Source organism: Mercurialis annua, linkage group LG1-X, assembly GCF_937616625.2.
Source record: "Mercurialis annua linkage group LG1-X, ddMerAnnu1.2, whole genome shotgun sequence".
NCBI lineage: Eukaryota > Viridiplantae > Streptophyta > Magnoliopsida > Malpighiales > Euphorbiaceae > Mercurialis > Mercurialis annua.
In genome coordinates this window covers 49,571,733-49,595,968 of record NC_065570.1, presented here as the reverse complement: position 1 = coordinate 49,595,968, position 24,236 = coordinate 49,571,733, and the positions used below count along the sequence as shown (strand labels likewise).

Below are 24,236 nucleotides of genomic sequence, written 5' to 3'. Positions count from 1 at the left end.
AAAATGAGAGAAAAGTTCAATAAGTATTGGGGTGATCCCCTTAAGATAAACAAACTGATTTTCTTCTCTTATGTACTTGACCCAACTTCCAAGTTCAATGATTTGCTGTTTTCCCTTAGCAATTTGTTTGGCCAAGATCATGGTAAAGTTCTATTTGAAAATGTTAAATCTGAATTGAATGCCTTGTTTGATGAGTATCAAAATGCATACTTGTCTGGTGTTAGTGGGTCTGGCTTTCAATTTAGTTCTAGTCAGCCAATAGAGGGACTTGTTGCAATCAAATGCCAATTCTGACTATGCCCCCACCTGCTAAGAGGCATACTTCTTTAATGAAAGCCAAATTTGCTGAGCATAATAAGGGGCATGCTGAAACTGGGCCAAGGAAATCTGAGCTGGAAACTTATTTGAATGAGGCCCCTGTTGAGAGTGAGTGGAAGCTTAATGCTGGAAGATTTCCAATCCTTTCGAGGATGGCTCGAGATATCCTTGCTGTCCCAATTTCTACAGTAGCCTCTGAATCTGCATTCAGCACTTCTGGCAGAGTGCTTGACTGTTTTAGGAGTTCATTAACTCCAAGAATTGTGGAAGCCTTAGTATGCACTCAGGACTGGCTCAGAGCTGAAAATATTCCTCTTGTCATTGAAGAATGTCTTGATGAGCTTGAGCCTTTTGAACAAGGTTATGAATTCTTACTCTTCTATTTATTTTGATTTTTTTGTTATTAACTTAGTTTGGTTGCTAATTTCAAATGTTTTTTTGATCCAGATTTGCCAAAATGAGGTGCCTATTCAATTTGGTTTTTTGGTGGAAGCAAACTGTTGCAGTGTTGCTCTGATTTGTGCCTGAATTTTTGGTCGCTACACTGAGTTAATAATTTTTGCCCCTTCTGAAGTATATTTATGGTCCCTGACCCTTTTGAAGTACATTTTTGATCCCTGACCCTTCTGAAGCACATTCTTGATCCCATTCTGAGGCTGAGGACTTAATGCAATCTGAACAAGGTGGAAGCCTTATACTTTTCTTTGTTTATTAACTGTTTTCTACACTTTCTTCTACACTTTTCAAGCTTTCTACACTTTTCAAGCTTTCTACACTTTCTACACTTTTTCATACTTTCTGTTTTTAATAAATCATTAAAAACTTCAACTCTTTAAATTTGAACTTATGAATCTGTTTTGTTGAAGTTTGAACTAATAAATATAGTTTTGAGTTTGAACTTGTCATTTTGTTTGAGGTTTGAACTACTGGCTTTAGTTTTGAGTTTGAACTTGTGATTTTGTTTGAGTTTGAACTTGTGATTTTGTTTGAATTTAGAACATGTTTGAACTTGAAACTACTGCTTCTGTTAGTTTGAACTTTGAACTAATGAACTTGTTTGAACTTTTACATTTGCATTAGTTTGAACTTGTTTTTGGGCAATGATGATGCTTCCACCTAATCAATCACATAAGGCCTTTTGATTTGCATGATGAGGCTAATTGCAACCGTGCATATTGGATCGCCTTATTTTGATTTGAAAATCTTATTTCTGAGCCCCTTTTTATTAAATATTTTTAGTTTCTTTGCATTGATTACACTTCTGTTATTTTGTTAATTAAATAAACTTGAAAAGAACAATTTTTTTTAAATTTCAGTTGCTGCTGCTGATTGCCTATTCCTGATGCCTTCAGTTGATCAATCTAATTTTTGGATGCTACATTTTACAAGTATGAAACTGATGATTTTTATATCAGTTTACATTTTTTTGCATATAAGTTAACTTCTAACTTTTATTAATTCAGGACACAAATCTTTTGTAATAGTTAGACCTATTATTTTTGCATATAAGTTTGAATGTTTAGCTTGTATAATTGTATTAAAACAGGGTTCAATTTCAGGATACAAAGTGTATCCATAATTCCATATAGTATTTTATATATTGTATGTGATTTAGTATGTGTAATTTGCCAATTTGTAATAGAATAGGGCTTTTAATTTTGTTTATCAATCATTTGATATGTAAATTGTAATAGAATAGATTATCTTTTTTGTATTTGTATAATTGTATATAAATTGTAAGGTCTTGTAATTTAATCAGTTTAAATGTCTTTTAAAACTGATTTTTTGTTAAAATTTTTGTTAAGTTGATTTGAAATTGGACTTTTATTAAAATTTGGGCTTTTGTTAAAATTTGGGCTTTTGCAAATGGGCTTCGGTACAAGCCCAAACCGATTAATTAAACCGAAACCGAACCGAACCGAAATTAATTTTCGGTGAAAATTAATTTCGGTTTTTGATAAATATTAGCACGGTTCGGTCCCCAATATTAATAAATTTGAAACCGACGGTTTCTACATTTTCAAAACCGAACCGAACCGAACCGACCGATGCTCTGCCCTAGCCTCAGGTGACGAAGCCAGCCGCAAAATTGAGGGAAGGCACAAATTCAACTTGTAAAACATTAAAATATCATACCATAAAAAATCTAATCTAAATGTATAATTATTAAATTTTTTAATGTAAAATAAAATAGAAAAGTTAAAAACGCATTACAAAATTGAGTTTACTAATTGACTATATTAAACTTTTCGTTTATTTTAAAATTAAGTTTAATTTTCTTTTTAAAATATCGACCGATTTTTTAATAATAGTTTGTTACATACACTTAATCATTAAATAAATCAACTTAAATTAATTCTAAATCAAAATTCAAAAGCTTATCTATAAATAAAAATTCGGTGAGCAATAAAGTCCGGTGAGCGGCGTTAAATTTTTCAGACTAACAGAATAGGATTTTAAAAAAATAATTAATGAGAGCATTAGTCGAATTGTTAAGTTGTGAATACACATCATGCGTATTTATAGAAATTAAGTTCACCGCCTTTCTAAAGTATTAGGGAACTGAGAGTATTTTATTAAATAGGAAAATGCTGGAAATTTTAGAGTCGGAATTTTATTTAAATAGAAATTATGCAAAACTAAGAATTTTTTTAAATTAATTTATATAATAATTAGAATTTGCTACACACTCCTAATCTTAATTGTATTTAGGCTACCACAAACTGTAAATTAGGCTTTGTTTTTTCACGCCAAATTTTCTTTATGAGATTATTGCTATATGTGTTGCAAAGTTTTAAGGTAACCCAAGAATATAGGCATCTAGGTAATTTCATTTTTAAGTGAGGTAGGGCCAGGCAGGCATCCGTCAGTGCCTCAGCAGCTCAGCCACCGGTTCAATTTTAAAACACTGGTTGGAAGCTGATCAAACAGAGTTCCAAAATGGAGCTATTATGAAATGTTAGATTGTCATCTTAACAGCTCAAACATCTCACAACAACAGCTGAACCAAACATGTCTGCGATATTATAATTCATAAACTTTTAACATACATAATTGCTGATACTGAAAAGATACTAAAACTAAAAGTTGTCTCAACCAAAAATGAAACAGTAATATGCAACTGTTGCCACTAATAACTTCATTCTTCAGTTCACAATCATTGTAAGATAACTTGGTGAATTGAGATACTAAACAAAAAATTGATGGTGACAAAAAGTATCGACGCCATGGCATTTTACGAAGGGAGTACAAAACCCATCTTCCGAAATCATGAAGACCTTACACCTTAATGGCATACTTCCTCAATGGATAGTACATCTCTTTCTTCTTCTCACGCTCGGTCTTCAAAGATGCCTATACAGCACCAAAATCAAACCAACCATTGCAAAAATGAAACATGAGATCAGACACAAATCAAATAAGATAAGCCTAAACAAACTATCAATTGAATTGCCAAATTCTTGAAATAGAAACAATGGTTCTACTCTAGTATTTGTTCTTAGCAAAGACAGCTTTAAGATTGAAAAACCAGAGGTTAACGAATTCAAGATGATAAAGGGCGAACAATAACTTTATATTGGGGGGGGGGGGGGGTGTTTAAATTCTTGTGCATCCGTAATTAAAAGGGAAAACAAGAAAATGAAACAAAACCCAAAATAAGCATAAAAACTTGTAACTGCCATAACATCATTGATCACATCCAAAATCAATAAAGTGAGATAGATATATGACAATAACCTAAATGCTCAACAACAATCAATCAGATAGTCAGCAACCAACAGCAAATAACTTCGCCTACCCTTGAGGTCATATTGAAAGCTTATAGCACAAAACAGTTTCACCATCATCGTCAGATGACTGAAAATTTCCCTAGCAAATAATCAAAAGATAGCTAACTTCCTAGCAATTCTAGCACAAAACCATTAGCAATATGGTGAAAAAAATAACAAGTTATCAATAATCAATGCCACAACAGTTAGAAAGACCTGACAATGCTCTTATTATTATCTCTTTTATGATCAAGAGTCCTTATCATTGTTCGACTAAGCAATTCTAGGTTTATAAAGATAGTCCGAGACATTAACCAATTTCAGAATAAAAGTCCTTACACATCATCTTATGTCTGCTGTATTCATTTTATGGGCCAAGGGAACCTTTAGGAAAATATTTTACTTTTTTAAAAACTAAGATAAAATCCTAATTTTACATTTATTCAATTCTTGTGGTTATATTTACCCACACCATAATAACTCTATTTTTTAACCTAACGTTCAAAACAACGAAGCAAAAGTTAGAAAATATGACTATTGTTTAACTTATCAAAAATTTAATTAAGACCCTAATTTTTTCACTTATTCAATTTTTAAGGTATAGCAACCCACACCCTAATAACTCTATTTTCAAATCCATCATTCAAAATAACGAAACAATAGTTAAAAAAAAACATCAGCAGTAAGCAAAAACGTAAGATCAAGATAACGTCTTTTTATGATCAGGGTACTTATTATACATTTCATTGTGTTAATTTTTAAGGCATTTTACATCCGAAAGGCGGGCGCCTCACCTTGCGTCTTGGGCACTAGGACACCATGGGACCTTGGGGCACCTTTTGCCTTTAATAACTTTGCAGATAACTATGTACATAGCTAAAAGTTGAATCTAAGGGGGCTTCCCATCAATTGTCTTCGATTGTCCCCCACCCCTAACGGAATCATTTTTTTTCATTAATCGCCTCACCCCGCTACTTCTTCACTCGGCAACTGGTCTCCACCTCACTCACATATCATCCCTTAATTTTCTAGTCTAACTACTGGCTGCTTCATCTTATAACTTCTAATTTTCACATAAAATTAAGACCCATCAAAACAAAATGCATCCATCACACAACAAACACAAGAAATAACCATACCAATCCCAAACTAACAAATAAAACTGACAAGATAATCAAAGAACTCCATAAAATTGAATAGTTTTACAAAAAACATAAAAAGTACCTGATGCTTAGTGAGGCGTCTACGAATAGCTCGGGTTTTCTTGGGACGCAAATCAAGAGGCAACAACTTCTTATTCTTATAAACTTCCCTCAAAGCCGCCTTCTGCTTCTGCGAAATCACAGTCAAAACCTGCGCTATCGATAGCCTCACCACCTTACTGTACCCATCAAAAACACAAACACACCATTAATAAATTGTTCTAATTCGACTTCACATAAAAATGTAACCAAAAATGGGTAGTTACATCTTGGAAAGCTTGTTGGGTGCACCACCAGTGACTTTAGCAACTCTGAGAAGTGCCAGCTCAGCTTTTAGGTCATTCAACTGACCTAATAGATCTGCCTTGGATTTGTTTCTAAGTTCATGAACCTTGATTCTTGCTGTTTTTAATCATAGTTTATAAAAAAAAAAGTTAGTACTGAGATTACAATTAACCAATTAAAATGGACAACGCAGAGAAAAAAGTTAATGAATAATTTAAGAACTTACCCATGGCTCTGTGTCTTCTTCTTCTTTTTTTGGCGCTCTGGAGAAAGATGGGACTAAAACAGAGAGATGAAGAGAAGTGTTCTTGATAGGTTTTATGTTGCGTTTTCTGCAAAACCCTAATTTTAGTTTACACGTGCGAGGATGACGGTTCTTTGGGCTTTAATTGCTTTCTGTTGTTTTGGGCTTCTTATTGTTGAGGCTTTTGAAAGTTGAGGAAATTACACCATTTATTAAAAAAAATAAAAAAAATTACAAAACTACATGTTGACTTTTTTCATTTACAAAAATTTTAATAATATTTATAAAAGTAAAAAATAATATCAAACATACGGTGTATACTGTGGGAATAATGTTAGTATACTAATAAACTAACATTATACCAAAATTATACTGACATTATACATACTGAAATTTTATTAATATTAAATAAAAATTTATCAAAATTACATCAAATCGTATACTAAAAATTAAATTAATAATATATCAAAATTATACAAACAGTATACCAAAAGTGTACACATCAAAATATACTGAAATTTTATTATTACATCAACATTACACCACATCGCATACTAAATATTAACCTAACAATATACTAAAATTATGCCAACAGTATACAAATTCTCTAGTTCATTATCAACTATAGTGAAAAGTACATATAAAATAAATATACATGTTATCAACTAGAAAATATATATATAAAAATTTATAATCGATATACCAAAAATATACTAAAATAATACCAATAATTATTTTTAAATTATCTGATTTATAGTTTTAATATTCCAAAATTATACCGAAATTATACAAATCGTACTTTTGTAATTAATTTTTATTTTTTGGTACTTTTGTAATTAATTTTAAATCAGTCGTATTTTTGTAAATAAAAAAAGTTTACAGGTACTTTTATAAATATTATTAAAATTTTAGGTATTTTTGTCATCATCCCTTGAAAGTTGGACTTATATGACTTAATTACACAAAATACTACAAATGGCTTACTTAATCTCAACATTACGGAGGTACGTTTCGTTTTACATAAATACAAGGTATTTTTTTAAAAAAAAAAACTTTTCATTTTATATAAAAATGTGGCCTCATTTATTTAGTCTTCTTTTCTTCTAAAATCATTTCAAAACAATCATCTCCTCCCTTCAATTTTACCAAATCTAACATATATAAGCTTATTTCCCTAACTCACAAATCAACAAACTCTAGATTTTAAATTCATATTCAATTTTAATCTTTTTTCACGTTTCCAGTCCTGACACTGGCTTCTTTCTATCCTTCTTTCCTCATGACCGGCGATTTGTTGTTCTCAGCAGCCGTTTGACGCACCAGTCCCGATGTCGGCTTTCTCTTTTCCTCCTTTCCACAAAATCGGCGATTGTTGTTGTCGGAGGTTGGTGGGACGGGGCTGTTATGGGAGGTTGTTGTTGGGGAGGAAATCGACTGTATGCTTTGGGAAGGAGGAGTTGGGTAGGATTGTTGAAGATGACGAGGGTATTAATGGAAATATATATAATTATAACGATGTCGATGCCGTTTTTGCAAGCTTCTGTCGTCGTATGCCCGCTGGCATCGCACACCATCGCCACAAGCCCGTTGTCGTTCGATTCAGTCAAATCGTTTTCATCTGTAAAATCAAATAAATGTTTCGGGTATTGGTTAACCAATGGTTAACCTTAGGTAAATTGTTAGTTGTCCTACAATGATGTTCTTGATTTTCTAATTTAAGTTTTTTTTCACTTGTGTATTTGTAATGGTTTGTTGGTTAATCAGAGGTTTATTAATAGTACACCAATTATTATTTTTAGTACACTATTAGTAAACGTTGGGTTAACTATTGGTAAACTTGTAATAAGGTTTATTTTAAATTTATCATTAATAAATCGTTAGTAAACTATTGGCAAACTTGAATTGTATATTTTAAACAAACTGTACTTTAAAAAAAATTGTAATACCGTTAGTGAACCGTGAGTAAATCGTTGATAAACTTACAGTTATTAATTTTTAGTATTATCATTAATAATTTTTTAGTAAACTGCATTTAAAACATAAATTATTTTTTAGTGTATCATTAGTAACCTGTTAATATACCGCTTGTTAATCAAAATAGTATTTTTGAGATAAAAAAAATGGAGAATAACCAAAATCATGGCAGGCTTTTCACTTGGCAAAATTTGGTTTCAAAATCTCGTATTGACAGATGTTTGATTTCAGCTTCTGCGTGATCTATTTGGCCGAATATGATTTTAATGGCTTTGTGTGGTGGCCATTCTGATCACATTCTTATTTGTTTCTGTTCGGGTAATGTTTTCGACTGGAGTCCTAAGCCTTTACGCTCTATAGATTCTTGGTGGGATCAAGCAGAGTTTGGTATTTTTCTAGAGGAGAATTGGCGTTCTATCTATGCTAATATCTCCTAATCTTATTCGGAGATTGAAGGAGTTTAGGCAGAAAATTAAGGCCTGAAATTTGGAAGTTTTTGGTAGTCTGAATAGAAAAATTAGTGATATAATTATGAGCAAATCTTATCTATGGATTAGCTGCATAATTGGGTACCCAAACAGAAGAGGAAAGGGTTATTTATGATCGGCTTCGTAGTGATTTATGGAAAGTTGAAAAATGTGTGGATTCCTTGTGGGTGTAGAAATCTAGGGTTAAATTGGAACATTGAGGGTGATAGATATACAAAGTTTTTCCATAGTATGGCATCCTCGTATTATAGGAATAACCATACTTCGTCTATTCTGGTGGATGGGGTAACTTATACGGAACCTAGAGATGTCAGATTTCATATAAGGAATTTCTATAACTCTCTCTATAGTCGGAATAATGGAGTTTGTTTTGATATCACGGGTCTTTATTTTGCTCAGAATGCCGAGGTTGTTTCCTTGATTAAGTTGTTTGATGAGGCTGAGATCTTCAAAGCTCTTACTTCTTGCAGTGTGAATAAGGCTCCAGGGCCAGATGGATTCAACTTTTACTTCTACCAAAGAGCTTGGTTGGTGATGAAGGATATAATTATTGATTTTTTCTGGAAATTTCATGGATTTAGTACTCTACCAAAAGGAATTAATTCTTCCTTTATGGTTCTGGTTCCTAAGATGGAGAGGTCTTCCAACATCCAAGATTATCATCCTATTAGTCTGGTTAATGGATTCTATAAGATGCTTTTTAAAACTCTTAGCAAGAGGCTAGCACCTATTCTTTTGGATGTGATCTCAGATATCAACATGTCTTTCTTAATAAAGAAGTATTCTGGAATGTTCTATGATAGTAATGAGCTTATTCATATTACTACAAGGAAAAAGAATAAGTTGCTTGTTCTGAAGTTGGATTTTTATAAAACTTTTGACAGTATTGATTGGGAGTATTTGTTCTCAGTTATACGTTGTATGTATTTTCTTGAGAAATGGATTGATTGGATTTCGTGTTGTCGTTCATCGGCTACTACGAAAATTCTTATTAATGGTAGCCCAATTGACCCGATTTCTTTAAAGAGGGGTGTTCGACAGGGGGATCCGATTTCAGCTTATTTATTTGTTATTACTGTGGAGGGTTTGAAGCGCATCTTAGACAAATAAGATGTTTCGGGTTTTACCAAGGGTTTCTTTTTGCTCCTAGACATGATCTTATCTCATTGTTGTAATTTGCAGATGATACTATTTTATATCTCCCTTATGATATCGAGCAACTTAGAAATTTGATCTGTATTCTACACTGCTTTGAGTTGATCTTTGGATTAACTATTAATTTCCATAAAAGCTCCATTATGGGAATTACTATTTATTGTCAGCGACTAATTTGGTTGGGTGTAAGATGGAGTCCTTTCCAATAAGATATTTGGGTCTTCCATTATCCAATAGAAGGTTGTCTTTAGGTACTTGGAATTTTGTTGTGGAGCGCTTTAAGTTGCATCTAGCACAGTGGAAAGACAATCTACTTTCTCCTGCAGGAAGGTTAGTTTTTATTAAATTGGTTATGTTAGCATTCTGGTTTATTTTATATATCTTTTAAGTATGCATGGCTTAACGCATAATAAATTTGAATCATATATGATGAGATTTTTGTGGAAGGATGATGTGAACTGTCAAGTTTTGTGTAAGGTTTCTTGGAGTGTTATTTGTCAAGATTTTAATAAAGAGGGCATGAGGATGGTTAACCTTCATATTTTAAACAAGGGTTTGTTGTTCAAATGGATTTGGAAATTAAGGACAGCAGTCTACTTGGTCCAAAGTTTTCTCTAATTCTTCTTCAGTTATGGATTGGAATTTTCTTTTGCATGGCGATGCAAAGTAATTATCTTTTATATGGAAATGTTTAGAAATTTGTGTTGCAATGATGCTGTGAATAAGAACAATTTTGTCAACAATTTGAAGTATATTGTGGGTGAGGGGAATGATACATCATTTTGGAACGATAATTGGATGGGTAATGGTCTGGCAACATTGCTTTTTTCCTCGGCTTTATAATCTTTCCAACAAAAAAAAAACAACTATTAACGACGTCTGATATGATAGTTGGTGATGGAGACGTCCTTTAAGGGGAAACGAACTCCTCCTACTTGTTGATTTGCAAGTGATTTTTGGTTCGATTATTTATACTATGGATCGTAAAGACGAAGTTTTATGGAAGTCTACTTCGGGTGTGTTTAGTTCAACTTCTTTTTGTAAACTTCATGGTAGTGTTGGAGATAGAAGTGATGCACCTGCTGTTCGTCATCCGTTTTTGGGAGCACTGCTGATCGATTTTCAATTTATGTTAATGTCTGGTCTTAGGCTTCTGTTACAGTTCAATTAAGGGTTGTTGCTTCTGCTCGTTTATGAGTTGTTGATACATACCGTCTAGGAACTGTTAAGAGAGCTGTTAGTGAAGCACGGAGAAGGGGAGCTGCTGATGTTCAAATAACGCCGACAAGAACTTATGTGAATCAGTACGATGTGGGTTTTATGGAGGGAATGGCTGATGTCGTTCATGATGATTTTCAAGTTCATGTTCAATAAGAACATAGCGGGGCTATTTTGTCTGTCTTGTTTAATCCGTTCAAGCATGTCTAGAAATCTATAGCGTCTCCACGAGTTAAGTTTTTTCGTTGGCTTGCTACTCATGACAGAGTTCCTTCACTGTATTTTTTGACATTCGTTCTATAGTTTCTTTGGAGAACTCTGTTTGCTCTATTTGTGATGTAGTGGAAACACAAACGCACATTTTTATTCATTATAGTTCGGCCTAATCACTCAAAAACCCCTCACCTTTAAATTTTTTTTCAATTCCACCCCGACGTTGAAAATTTGTCAATTTTACCCACTTTTGAATTTTCCGTTTTCAATTGTACCCCAATATTTTAATTTTTGTTAATTTTTTTACTTAAATGATGAAATCATTCAATTAATTAAGTCTAAACATGAAATTAAATTCTTTTTTATTCAAAAAAGTACAAATAAGTCCTTTATTTTTAAAAACTAACTAAAAACCATAATCAAATTAACACTAATTTAAATTCTTAATTAATTTAATTAAATTTAAATAAATTTTAAAAATATACAATCAATATATGCGAGACATGGAGAATGTTTTAAACAAATTTCCAAACGCAAAAGACGTTAATTTAATTTTTCAGGGTACAATTGAAACACAAAAATGCAAAATAGGGTAAAATTGACAAATTTTCAACGTCAGGGTATGATTGAAAAGGGGCTAAAAGGTCGGGTTTTTTTTAAGACATTAGACCTTATAGTTTTACTAGAAACATTTGGTGTGACATTCTTCAGAAACTCGATGTGGTTTGAATTTTCCCTCAATCTTTACAGATTTTATGTTGCAATGGCATAATATAAATCTAAGAGGTCCATATTGGAAACTTTGACATGTTATTTGGATGCTTGCGATTTGGAAAATTACAATTCAGTAGAAGGCTTTAGATAAAAATGTTGTGGTTTTTGGTTGTTTTTTCAGGGCAGTGTGGTTATATAAAAAATGTGATAGGAATTTTGCTTATTCGACTATAGATAACTTTAGAAATTCTTTATGATTTTGTTGCAAGACTTTTGATTTTACCTTAACTTTAAATCGTAGTTTTTAGTATGCCTCTTTAAATATGCAACTTTTTATGTAAAAATTAATAGTTTAGATTTTATGACATTTGTTGTGGTCTTTAATATATAAATTATTTATAAAAAATTAACAATATTCTAAAGGGAAAGTCCCAATTTTTTTCTTAATATCAATTTAGGTTTGGCTAGCTATATGGGTTTATAGCTCAACCAACAAAATTAGCTATCATATATTAATTTCCACTCGCTTTAATTCCATTTCAAAATCACATGGGATTATTTTAAACAAATTTATCAAATTAATAAATTATTTATTAATATCATAAATTTGTTTAAAATAATCCCATGTGATTTTGAAATGGAATTAAAGCGAGTGGAAATTAATATATGATAGCTAATTTTGTTGGTTGAGCTATAAACCCATATAGCTAGCCAAACCTAAATTGATAATTAAACCCAAGTAGTCCTCTCACATATATAGAAAACTCAATGATATGTTAATAATAAGAGCGGACAGATTTATGACTTCGCCTACACAACCCCCATGCTATAACTAGTGGTAGTAATCATATCATACAAAGTATTAATAACCCCACCATCTTAATTAATTAATTAATTTAAAACTTTACTTATTTATGAAAAGTTAATCACAACTTTGAAGGGTCCAAAACTAAACTTATAATCTCATATAGGGTGTGTGTATCAGTCGGTTTGGTTATTAAACTAAACCAAATCGAATTACTATACCTGGAACTTTCCATTTTTTATACTTGTAATTATAACCGATTTATATATAACTGAATTATAATCAAATTAAAATAATTATTTCCTTCAATAGGTTAATTTGACTAATCGAATAACCCAATTTCATCAATATAAATTATTTAGAAAATTGATTTTAGTGTTAATTAGTTACATGTAAATTTATTGGAAAATTGACATCTAAATTCAGTAAAATTATAAAAATATCTTAAATTTCTAAAAAAAAGGTTACAAAAATGAACGGTATTAACCGATTTTTTTAAAATTGTTAACCATAAAAAAACTAAATTAACCGAAAATCGAACCAAATTAAAATTTTGATTTGATTCAATCCATTAATTTATTATATCCGAATAGTGCACCCTAGTCTCATATTCTACACTATAATTACTTTCCATGTGGGTCCAGTTTTTCTTCTTCTTCCTTTCATTCTTCAAAAGGAGTTTGTGCATTATTTTCGTTATATATAGTCTCATAAAAATATAATTTCACTGAAATTCAAGAAAAAATCTAGAACAATGAAGAAATTAGATTTTTTCTGTTCTTCTCCTTCATCAACTTCTATATGTTCTAGCGTAGATCATCGTTCCATGGTTCGCCACGGAACTCGACCTATCGATCACCATCACCTTCATCATCATCTTTACGATACTTCAAAACCTAATTTTTCTTCTTGTTCTTCATTATCTCAGTTACCCATTAATCCAAAACCTAATTCTCCTGCGAAACGAAGCAATTTTCAGAGATCGAAAAGCTCGGCTGATTATAAGTATTCCGCAGCTAATTACAAGCGAAGTGATGATAATAATAATAACAATTTACGTAGAAAAAGTTCGGCAGATGTAAGAGATTTTGAGAAAACTAAAGCAACCGAGTCTTCTAGGTATCTTTTGAGTGATAACGTGGCTTATATTGATTGGATTTCACCGTCGGATGCTCTGATTCTTGATCCTCATCAGAATTTATATTCCAAGGCTAAAGAAAGAAGATCAAGTGCTAGCATTTCAGAAAATGTTACTCCTGCTTTGAAATCGTCTTCCTCAACTCGCTCACATGACCAGGTTCTTGATGATATTTAAGTTTAATGAACATTATTAAAGCATAAACTATTATGTTTTTAATTAGTTAATCTTGGTGTTAATTATATATGTTTAATTAATTATGCAGCAAGTTGTGGTTTTGTGGGTGTCAATTCATTGCAAGGGGTGTGAAGGAAAAGTTCGAAAGCATATATCCAAAATGGAAGGTGAGTTAATTTGTAGTATTTTTCAATTTTTATTTTTGGTAAAATCTCTAGTTTCAATCCAATATTCCAGTATCGGAATGATTTTCCGGCGTCTGAATGATTTTAATATCAATTGAATTACATCATATTGATAATTCTAGTTATAAGTTTATGATTACAGCTGTGCAAAAATTAAGCCGAATAACCAATTAAACAGACAAACTAGGTTCGATTTGAAATGATAAAAAAATTGACTCGATTTTATACTATGAATAAGGAAAATGAATTGACTAAAAAATAGATTACCTTGCCGATTCGGTTCAATTTAATTTGAAATGTACAATTATAAAATTAGTTTGTTCGATTTTAAAAATAATAATTAATTTAACTTATACTGAGAGTAAAAGAATTTTGTGCATTTTCAATATAGAATTGAGAATCACTCAAGTTCAATGAACTTGAGGGGCTCATATTCACGATTTATACCGTTCATTTTAAAATGAACGGTGTAAAATGAACGGTGTAGATTAATTTGATACAAACTTATTGATCTGGTTAATTTGATTCAATTTAAAAATTTAAAACTTTCTATAAAAGTAATTTGATGCGATGGATTGGATTTTAAACCGAGTGAACATCATAATTAAGAAATGTACTTGTTTTTCTTGTATTGAAAATTTGGGCAGGAGTGACATCATTCAGTATAGATATGGCGACCAAGAAGGTAACGGTGGTCGGGAATGTGAGTCCATCGAGTGTCGTTGCCAGCGTGTCAAAGGTGAAGAAAGCACTGCTCTGGCCATCTCCGACATCATCAACTCCATCCCCTTCTCTCCCATGGTCCACTTGATCAACACTTATCGATAATTAATAAGATAAATAGTTATAGTTTTCCATTTTTCATAATTTTTATGTGTTTGAATTTTAGTTGTTTAATTAGATGTTTAATTTATCAAGAACCCTAGTTTTGTTAGTTAGAAAAATGTAAATTTTTACTCCTATTATGTCATGAACAGAATCATATAAATGAATCTAAACCCTAATTTAGAATATTAATAAAAGAATATTATGGTGTTTGAACTTTTTTAAATTTACAGTTTTAGTATTAGCGGTATGTGCAAATAATATGCCTTCCTATATGGCACTAAAGTAGAAATATATATAAAAAAATTCAAAAAAACAATTCATGATATGATTACTTAAAATAGTTTGCAACCAGTTCTATTATCGGACGTTCAATCCAATTCAGTTCAATTTAAATTGATTTAATTTTTAGATGGCTACATATTTGGTCAGTTATCGGTTTAACCGGATAACCCGATCCAATTTTTAATCATCGGTTAGAAGGTGGTCACCCACTTTGTCTACATTTAATGATGATACGAGCACATGAGTTGTTATGCATTTTTAAGAATGAGAAAAGAGTAGAGAAAGTGTATAGAGCATAACAATGATAAGAGTGTGCAACAAGGCATGCGAATGTACGCACAAGGCAATGGTGCGCAATCATGGACAACAAGGTGGTTGTTATTTGGGACACAAACATTACACACTTTTATTTCCAGTATGTCTTATGGATTGGTTTTTGGAAAACTCTTACTTAGATCCGGGTCATAATTTTAATAAAAATGAAAAAAAAATTAGGAGAAGAAAAAGATAGTTCTCGGAGATTAATATATAATATATGGGTTTATATATATATATATATAAATATAACGATATGTATAGTGACAGTATTTACATTTATACATCCAACCAAAACTTTAATTATAAATTTTCTCTTTTTTATTGTTAACTTAATACTTATACGCCTTTAATAGTTTGTTAGAAGCTTTGTGGTAGTTTTTAATAATGTTCAGATACAGACTTTTTTTTTGGATGAATAATAATATGTATTAAAGAGCAACAAAAAGTGGTTAAAAAATTCCAAAAATTAAACTTGGGCACAAAAAATAACCTTTGAAAAAGACGCACTAAAGGCTGCGACTCAAGAAGGAGGCAAAAATGGAGATACATCAATAAAAAAAAAATACAATCCAAATTTCTATAAAATTTTAAACCCGAATAATAGGGGTGAGCAAGAACCGAATCAAACCGAAAACCGAACCAAACTTTGTTGTTTGGTTCGGTTTTCGGTGAAAACGGTTTGGTTTGGTTTCTACTCTAGGTGAAGTTTGGTGTTCGGTGTTCGGTTTGGTTTGGATGTTTTGAAAACCGAACCGACCGAAAAAACGAATTAACAGAATTTTAATATAAAATATATATTTTTAAAAAATAATATACATATATACTTATATTTATATGTTTTTTGTCTTTATATCTTAATTATTATTGATATATGAGTTAATAATTGTTATTTAAACATATATGGAAGTTTATTAGACTCTAATTATTTAATATTTCAATTAATTTTAATATAAAAAATTTTAAAAAAATAAACAATGGTGAAATTCGGTTTTAATCGAACCGAACCGTACCGAACCGAAATTTTCTGGTTCGGTTCGGTTTTTTCACCTCCAAACTAAAAGTTCGGTTTGGGAATTTTTCAAACCGAAAACTTAAAAAACCGAAAAATTTCCAACCGAACCGAACCGACCGATGCTCACCCCTACCGAATAAGAAAAATTAGACTTGACGTAGAACTCAGCCGTAATTAAAAATATATTAAATAGTAATATTTAATTTTTAAAAATTTAAAATTAATATAAATATATCATAGTGGCTGGATTTCTTATAATCTATAACCAATTATGCTATTTATCAAACTAAAATACAAAAAAAAATATCCGGTTAATTTTTTCGAAACAAATTTAAACTGATGTGGTTGACATGATCATTTTAACAAATAATCGGATTTCTCAAATTATATGTGTTAGGTTTTGGTTTTAAATTCTAGAAACATTTTTTTATATCTTTTAACATTTGTTATATTTTATAAAATTGTTTCATATTAAAATAAAAAAATTTATATTAAAAGATAGACAATATCAAAACAACCGTCATTACTATTAATTATTTCTTTTTAGATATTTTTATATTGTTTCACATATAAAATTTTAAAATAATAAAAAATGAGTTTAAACTTCTTTACAATAAAAAATTAGAAATAATTGAATTACTTTTTATCTAAGATTATAAATTTTCTCTTATCATATTAAACCAATTATATATTTTAAAATATAGACCTAATGCCTTCAAACACCCTAACATTTTACCCCCTTCTCAATCCTATTCTGACGTTAAAAACTGGTCAATTTACCCTATTTCATATTTTTGTGTTTATTTCAATTGTATATTAAATTCATTTTTTAAATTGACGTCTTTTTTTTTGGAAAAAATTCAAAAATGTTCCCCATGTCTAGAATATATTAATTGTATGTATTTAAACTTTATTTAGATTTAGTTAAAATTAATTAAGAATTAAAACTAGTTTTAATTTGATTATGGTTTTTAATTAGTTTTTAAAAATAAAGGACTTATTTGTACTATTTTAATTAATGTAAAAAAAAAATCACGAACTTTACACGTTTCCCCATATTAATCACGCAGTTTAAATTTTCTCATTTTCATGCACGAACTACCACTTTTTTCAAATTCATGCACGGTGTTGAGGTGACATTCATTCATTGGTGTAAAATGACTTTCACCTCAGCGAATTACACCAATGGGGTCATGACACCTTAGCACTGTGCATGAATTTGAGAAAAAGAAAGTGGTAGTTCGCGCATGAAAATGAGAAAATTTAAACTGCGTGATTAAAATGAGAAAATGTGTAAAGTTGGTGAACTTTTATAACATTAACCCTTTTAAATAAAAATGAATTTAATTTTATATTTAATCTTAGTTAATTGAATGATTTCATCATTTAAATAAAAAAATTGACAAAAATTGAATTGGGAGTACATCTCAAGTTTGATGCCCTACTCCATCCTTATCAACCTCGCTGTTGTTCGTCCTCCTTCTATGACAGATGGGAATGATAATCCTTTATTGGAATCTCACTGCTAACGGAAAATTTAGTGTTAATTCTACTTACAACATGTAGAATATAACTCATTGGGATGATGGTAACAAAAATTGGAAGTGTATTTGGAAATGGCCGGGAGCGTCGAAAGTTCGTACAATGCTTTGGTTGGCAGCTTGGAAGAATCTGCTGACGAACTTTGAACGAGGTCGTCGGCACATGACCGAAGATACTTCTTGTTGTGCTTGCGGCTACCATACCGAAGACACGGATCATGTTCTCAAAAATTGTCCTATTGATAGGGAAGTTTGGAGGAAAGTCTTAATTCCTAACAACAGTTCTTATCATGTTTTTTTTATCATGCCTTTAGATGAATGATTTTTTTGTAATCTACAGGGTCTTAATAACAGGCATGAAGTTGAGAATTGGACCATCACCTTTGGTCTCATTTGCTGGAACACGCTCGAACATGAAGCTAATAACAACAATTTAGTCTTCAATAATGTTAATCGCAGCTCGAACACGCTCGTCCTTGAGATTCACAGGATGTTTGAGTACACCGTTCAAGCCCAGCATTTCTACTTGCTCTCGAATCCAGGTCTGAATAGCAAGGAGGAGATCTGAATCGGTTGGTCTCCTCCTCCTGCCCTCATCAAGATTAACACGGACGAAGCTGTGTGCCTCCCGGATAACAACGCTGCATCAAGCAGCGGCATTGCTAGGAACAACAACGAGGATTGGGCTTTTGGTTTCAGTAGATTGATTGGCAGTTGTTCTGTTCTCTAAGCTGAACTTTGGAGTACTTTGGATGGTTCAGAGTTGGCTTAGAACAAGGGGCTCAGAAAATATCATTCTTGAGTTAGATAGCAAGTCGGCGGTTGATGCTATCATTCAGAACGACACTCATATTAATGCCAATTCAAATTTGCTGATGGCTATCAAAAGCATTTTGAGACGGGACTGGCAAGTCTTTATTCAGCATGTTCACAGAGAAGGAAACCGTCGTGCGGATAGCATGACGAGTTTTGGCTTCTCTTTGCCTTTAGGATTACACACCTATGATATCATGTCTGCTGATATGTTTAAGTTTTTCATTGATGATATTGGTGTGTTGCTGCCCCGTATGTGTCGTTCACCTTGGTCAGCTCTCCTTTGTATCAAAAAATAGAAAAGTTCCAAAATAGTGATATAAAATCACGCCAAAACAGCGATTACAAATCACGTCAAAATAATGATAAAAAATCATGCTAAAATCTAAATAGCACGGATACAGAAATGACACAAAAAAATATACATGACATACTTTTAAAATAATAAAAATATTATTGGATGTTCAAATTGAAAATCCCATAACTTTCTTTGGTTTCTATCTCAACACAGATTAAACATCTGTTACTATTATACGCCGTGTCTCACCACGGAGAGGAGACCGAAGAAGACCGGTTACATTACACTAGAGGTGGCAATTTTCACCCATACCCATTTACCCACCCATACCCACTCATTGTATAAAGGGTATGGGTTATAAAAGGGTAGTTATATGTTAAATGGGTAGTAAATGGGTAAAAATCTTTCAACCCATTAAAATAAGGATTATAAAAGGGTTTGACATGGGTACCCACGATTTACCCATAATAATTCAATAATCAAAATTGGTTGAATGACACGTGTAAATTTAAGAGTATTTGAATTTTTTTAGAATATCAAATAAATTTTAAATTTCTAAATCAATATTCAAAAGTCATAATGAACCAAAATATTTTTTTTCAAAAATAATTTTTTTTCAGAAATTTTTTTTTTCGGAAAATTTTTTTTTCCATAAATATTTTTTTTCGGAAAATATTTTTTTTCCAGAAAATATTTTTTTCCATAAAATATTTTTTTTCCAGAAAATAATTATTTTTTCCAGATAATATTTTTTTTTCGGAAAATATTCTCTCTAAAAATTTCTCTCTAAAATTCATTAATTCTCACAAGATGTACAATTAAAATGAAATAAAATTTATATTTTAAAAAATCAATTTTAACATTATGCATATAAATGGGTTAATGGGTGGGTTATGGTCATATAGAATTATAAGGGTATGGGCACCCATATAAATTAAAATGGATCATAAATGGGTAGATTACCTATTTATAACCCTACCCATTTAAACCCAACCCATACCCACCCAAACCCACCCATTTGCCACCTCTACATTACACCAAAGTAAGTTTTTGATTTAAAGCTACAGTTGATAGGTAGATTTTTTTTCTCTACAAGTTGGTCAATTAAAATTTGAAAAAAGTAAAACAGGGTTCTCTTGCCAACTTCCTATATACGTATTAGTGCAAAATTATCTAGAAAAAGCATTTTTCTTTCTTTTTTGGAAGAATGTGCCATCCTCACAAAAAAGACCAAATGATGACACTTTTTAATTATTTTATGTATGGGTTGTGGGATTGTTTGTTTTTCTCCTCATGTCAATTTCTTCCATTGTTTGGATTTTGCTTTTTGCAACCTTTCTCAACTTTATTATGTGGGGCTAAAAACCTCGATGGTACTAAATACTTTTTTATGTGAATTTAAATACCTTATTTTTAATTTATACTCTGGATAACATTTGTTTTAATTTTATTTTAGGCGATGATATTTTATAATAGGCTTAACCCATATAGAGGTCCCTGTACTTTACACATTTTTTTCTGTAGGTCCTTATACTTCATTTTTGTATTATTTGATCCCTTTACTTACCTATTTTTGATTTTCAGGTCCTTTATGAATTTTTTCCGGTCCTTTTGTGTGGCTGGAGGAAACAAAAATTGTAAGTAGAGGGACTGAAAGAAATAAAAATTGTAAGTAGAGGGACTGGAAAAAATTCGCAAAGGACCTGGAAATCAAAAATAGGTAAGTAGAAGGACCAGATAATACAAAAATGAAGTATAAGGACCTACAGAAAAAAAAGTGTAAAGTACAGGGACCTCTATATGGATTTGGCCTTTATAATATTCATTAATTGCTTCTGCCATGAAATCAAAGCGAGAATATTTTTCATATACATGACTACTCAATTGCCAGGTTTAATTCACAAAAATCTTAATGGTACCAATTTTTTTCTTTATATATCTCTTTGGTATCAAATTTTTCTTATATACCAATTTGGCCCTTCTTTTAAATCTGCCAATTTGAAGTGACAAATTAAATGGACAAACACATGAATAATATTTTCACTCTGATTACCACGTCAGAAGCAATGGGCATAATATATATATATATATATATATATATATATATATATATATATATATATATATATATATGATTAGGTGAAGAAAGGAAGCAAATTCCAAACAGTCTATGATATTGAAATCTAATTGTCCTATTATTTCCCTTTCATTTACACTCTTTTTCCTTTCGCCGAATGGTTTGAACTTTAGTTCGTTTGACTAACTTTTGGACGGCTGCAACTTATAGATATGAAGAAGAATTATATATATATCTTCATGCAAATTTGGTGATTTTGATCGGCGCACTATATATCTTTTGTAAATTATATGCCTTTATGGAGTCTAAAGCTTTGCATGATTTGCGCAAAAAGAAAATAATTAGAACTACATTGGTTAATCATTAAGATATATAATTAAGATGAGTTACCATTGAATTCTTATTTTTAAGTTCATTTTTAGATCATATAATTTTTTAGTATAATCGAATTCACCGTATATATCGTAATGGAATATATTGCATTCACTTATGCGATTTTATTAGTATCACATTACATTATATTTTTATTGTGGTAAATTATAAAACATAACCTTAGATATGCAATGACTGTATTGTTCATCGTCGGTTTATTTCTTGTTAGGTTGAAACTATTTTCTTGAATTTCAGAGTTAGTTAGACAAGGATTTTCGCATCGAGTTAGTCGAGAAAAGAATCCACCCGTTGTGCTTTTTTTTATTTATGATCCAACTTTTCAAAAAAAAATTCCGGCATAATTTTAATAGACATATTTCAATTCTACCAGCTGTATATATTTATAAAATAAAAACACGCGCCTTTTTAATTTTTTATTTATTTATGACCAAACCTATTCTTTTTCAATTAAAAAATTTACCAAAATTAGGTGATGTAATTAAAGGGTAGACCTTTATATTCATTGTTTGGTGGGTTAATCCATTTTAAGACCTTTTGATTTTATGTTTTTTTGTTTATCCGATCCCTGAACTTTCAGTTGGTTTTATCCAGTCCTTTAATTTTATATTTTTTTATATGATCCCTGAACTTTCATTTGGTTTTATTTGTTTCCTAAACTTTGATTTTTCGCTTCCTCGAGTCCTTAAACGGGCATCTTTTTGAGGACTTGAGGAATCGAAAAATTCAAAGTTTAAGGATCATATATGATCAAAAATTTAAATTTAATTTTTATATAAAACTGAATAGAAGTTCAGGAACTAGATAAATAAAAACAATAAAATTAATAGATAAGATAAAATCAAATAAAAATTCAGAGACCAAATAAACAAACACAAAGTTAAAAGGCCTTACCATAGGTTGCTCCTTGTTTGGTTGATTTTTCACTAAAGGGGGGACAAATTGTCAAAATGGGACAAATTGTCTATAATAACTGAATTCGTGTACTGATTTATTTATAAAGTTAATTTATATATTAATTATCCATTTTTTATAAATTGAGAGGGCATATTGCCATTTAAATCCATAAAAATAGTTAAATTTAACTAATTAAAGTAAAGCTATCAAATGGGAAATTGATTGTAAAAGACAAATAGAAACTATCAGAAACTTAATGAAACAAAACTAAAACAGTCACAAACTCGCCTCAATCCAAACAAATTTGAAGAAAGTGGCAAGCAAATTTTTGATGTGCATATAATTTAGTGTAGTGTAGTGCTAGTTTCTGCATTGAAGAAACTTGAAAAAGATAGACCAAATAGAAAGGGTCCAAAGTTCAGAGTGTTATCCAAAATGATTTTGTTTTGTTTCTCTCCTTTTTGAGACATGAATCCTAATATGTTGCCTGTAATTGAAAATTTGGAGTTTTGCTTTGGTATTATTGATAAACACTCTTATATAATAGCGGTGTAAGTAGAAATGGCCACGGTTCATAACCCGACGGTTTCGATTCATAAGCGCCGGATCACGGTTCAAAATAAAAGAGAACCGGCCCTGAACTGTCCTTTGAACGGTTCCGAGACAGTTCGGAACCGGCCGGTTCCGGTTCAGATTCCGGCCGGTGCGAAAAGTAAAAAGAAAACATTTTACATAAATTTAAACTAAATATTTTGAATTAAGCTACAATCAAAATTAAACTTAGTATAAATAATTTATTTTACTTAGATCTAAAATTTTAATTTACTTTACCGTAAATTTTAATATTTAATTATTTATATATAATATAATCATATATTGTTATAAAAATAAAATAAAATTGATGGCTAGTATTTAAAAGGAATGACAAATTAAAATATAGTAAATATAAATAAAAAATATTTTATATATTTATAGTTGTATATAATATAAATAAACATAGTATGATAATTTTATAATTAATCATATAAATCATATATAATATATAATTTGAGTTATATATTTTTTAAAATATACGGTTCAGACTCTTTAACCGCCGGTTCACAGTTCAAAAAAATTAAAACCGGTCCGGAACCGGTTTTCGTACGGTTCTGGGACGGTTTTAGTCCGGTTCCGGATTTGACCGGTCCCGGGCCGGTTCACGGGCTGACCCGGCCAATGGCCAGCTCTAGATGTAAGAGGTGCATCTAGAGAGAGAAACAATTATCTAGAAAGAGAAAGCCTATTTTTTTTTAATTTCGAGCACATGAGACGGTGATCTTCGGCTTTTAGCCGGATATCATTGTCTTTTAACTCGTTTATTGATTTTCCTTACCTTTTTGAATAAATTACTTCGTTCTTTAAAGTTTTATGTGATTTTCCGTGAATCTTGTTTGACAGATTGTGTTTTATAGAATCTTGGATCGTTCAAATTTTATAGCGTTTGTTCCAATTTTATATTTAAGTTTTTGATGATTCAAATTGTTTCAATCGTTTGAAATATATTAACAGTGGAATAAGAGAATAGAAATTTTAAGGTACAATTTATGTCAGGGAATTCTCAACATTTGTAATTTTCCTGAATATTTCACACCTGTAAACTTTGTGTCTCTCAGAGTCTATTTTTGTTTCGTTTTTTGTCGTAAATCGATTATAGTATTTCGGTTTACTTTTTATTGTTTATAATTTAGATCTACGATGTACTTTGACAATTTAAATTGTAATCTATTTTTTATCTTCATATATTATCATTGGTTAAAAAAAAGAGATAAACACTATCAAATTATCACCAGTGAATTAAGCTAATTGGATGAGATGAAAACTTTGTAAAACACAAAAGTTGTAATTGCAAGGATGC

The 24,236-nt window shown here is 30.8% G+C and overlaps 4 protein-coding genes across 4 annotated transcripts; 3 read left to right on the top strand and 1 right to left on the bottom strand.

Moving 5' to 3' along the window:
* The first annotated feature begins 296 nt into the window (after nucleotides 1-296).
* On the top strand, nucleotides 297-779 carry LOC126672444 (zinc finger BED domain-containing protein RICESLEEPER 2-like). Its single transcript, XM_050366394.1, has 2 exons — nucleotides 297-678; nucleotides 766-779. The coding sequence occupies exons 1-2, from the start codon at nucleotides 297-299 to the stop codon at nucleotides 777-779; spliced, it is 396 nt and encodes a 131-aa protein (XP_050222351.1).
* A 2,541-nt stretch (nucleotides 780-3,320) lies between these two features.
* LOC126666112 (60S ribosomal protein L35-2) lies at nucleotides 3,321-5,910 on the bottom strand. The gene is made up of 4 exons (XM_050359068.2): nucleotides 5,802-5,910; nucleotides 5,557-5,692; nucleotides 5,313-5,469; nucleotides 3,321-3,672 (listed from the first exon to the last, which is right to left on the bottom strand). The coding sequence occupies exons 1-4, from the start codon at nucleotides 5,803-5,805 to the stop codon at nucleotides 3,598-3,600; spliced, it is 372 nt and encodes a 123-aa protein (XP_050215025.1). The 5' UTR covers nucleotides 5,806-5,910; the 3' UTR covers nucleotides 3,321-3,597.
* Nucleotides 5,911-8,512: 2,602 nt separating this feature from the next.
* Nucleotides 8,513-10,810, top strand: LOC126672436 (uncharacterized). Its single transcript, XM_050366388.1, has 5 exons — nucleotides 8,513-9,365; nucleotides 9,464-9,517; nucleotides 9,604-9,766; nucleotides 10,493-10,578; nucleotides 10,656-10,810. Exons 1-5 carry the CDS (start codon nucleotides 8,513-8,515, stop codon nucleotides 10,808-10,810), a joined length of 1,311 nt encoding a protein of 436 aa, XP_050222345.1.
* A 2,257-nt stretch (nucleotides 10,811-13,067) lies between these two features.
* LOC126678773 (protein SODIUM POTASSIUM ROOT DEFECTIVE 2-like) lies at nucleotides 13,068-14,937 on the top strand. The gene is made up of 3 exons (XM_050373678.2): nucleotides 13,068-13,683; nucleotides 13,790-13,868; nucleotides 14,534-14,937. The coding sequence occupies exons 1-3, from the start codon at nucleotides 13,141-13,143 to the stop codon at nucleotides 14,695-14,697; spliced, it is 786 nt and encodes a 261-aa protein (XP_050229635.1). The 5' UTR covers nucleotides 13,068-13,140; the 3' UTR covers nucleotides 14,698-14,937.
* The last annotated feature ends 9,299 nt before the right edge of the window (nucleotides 14,938-24,236 follow it).

Excerpts from the sequence above, each read along its gene's own strand:
- LOC126672444 (XM_050366394.1), top strand. The coding sequence starts at position 297 with ATGCCCCCACCTGCTAAGAGGCATACTTCTTTAATGAAAGCCAAATTT.
- LOC126666112 (XM_050359068.2), bottom strand. Across the intron at positions 5,470-5,556 it reads CCCAACAAGCTTTCCAAGAT|TAAGGTGGTGAGGCTATCGA; the intron begins GTAACTACCCAT and ends TGATGGGTACAG. Across the intron at positions 3,673-5,312 it reads GACGCCTCACTAAGCATCAG|GCATCTTTGAAGACCGAGCG; the intron begins GTACTTTTTATG and ends GGTGCTGTATAG.
- LOC126672436 (XM_050366388.1), top strand. The coding sequence starts at position 8,513 with ATGGCATCCTCGTATTATAGGAATAACCATACTTCGTCTATTCTGGTG. Across the intron at positions 9,366-9,463 it reads ATTTGTTATTACTGTGGAGG|ATGATACTATTTTATATCTC; the intron begins GTTTGAAGCGCA and ends TGTAATTTGCAG. Across the intron at positions 9,767-10,492 it reads CTACTTTCTCCTGCAGGAAG|TGTTGGAGATAGAAGTGATG; the intron begins GTTAGTTTTTAT and ends ACTTCATGGTAG.
- LOC126678773 (XM_050373678.2), top strand. The coding sequence starts at position 13,141 with ATGAAGAAATTAGATTTTTTCTGTTCTTCTCCTTCATCAACTTCTATA. Across the intron at positions 13,684-13,789 it reads CAACTCGCTCACATGACCAG|CAAGTTGTGGTTTTGTGGGT; the intron begins GTTCTTGATGAT and ends TTAATTATGCAG. Across the intron at positions 13,869-14,533 it reads GCATATATCCAAAATGGAAG|GAGTGACATCATTCAGTATA; the intron begins GTGAGTTAATTT and ends AAATTTGGGCAG.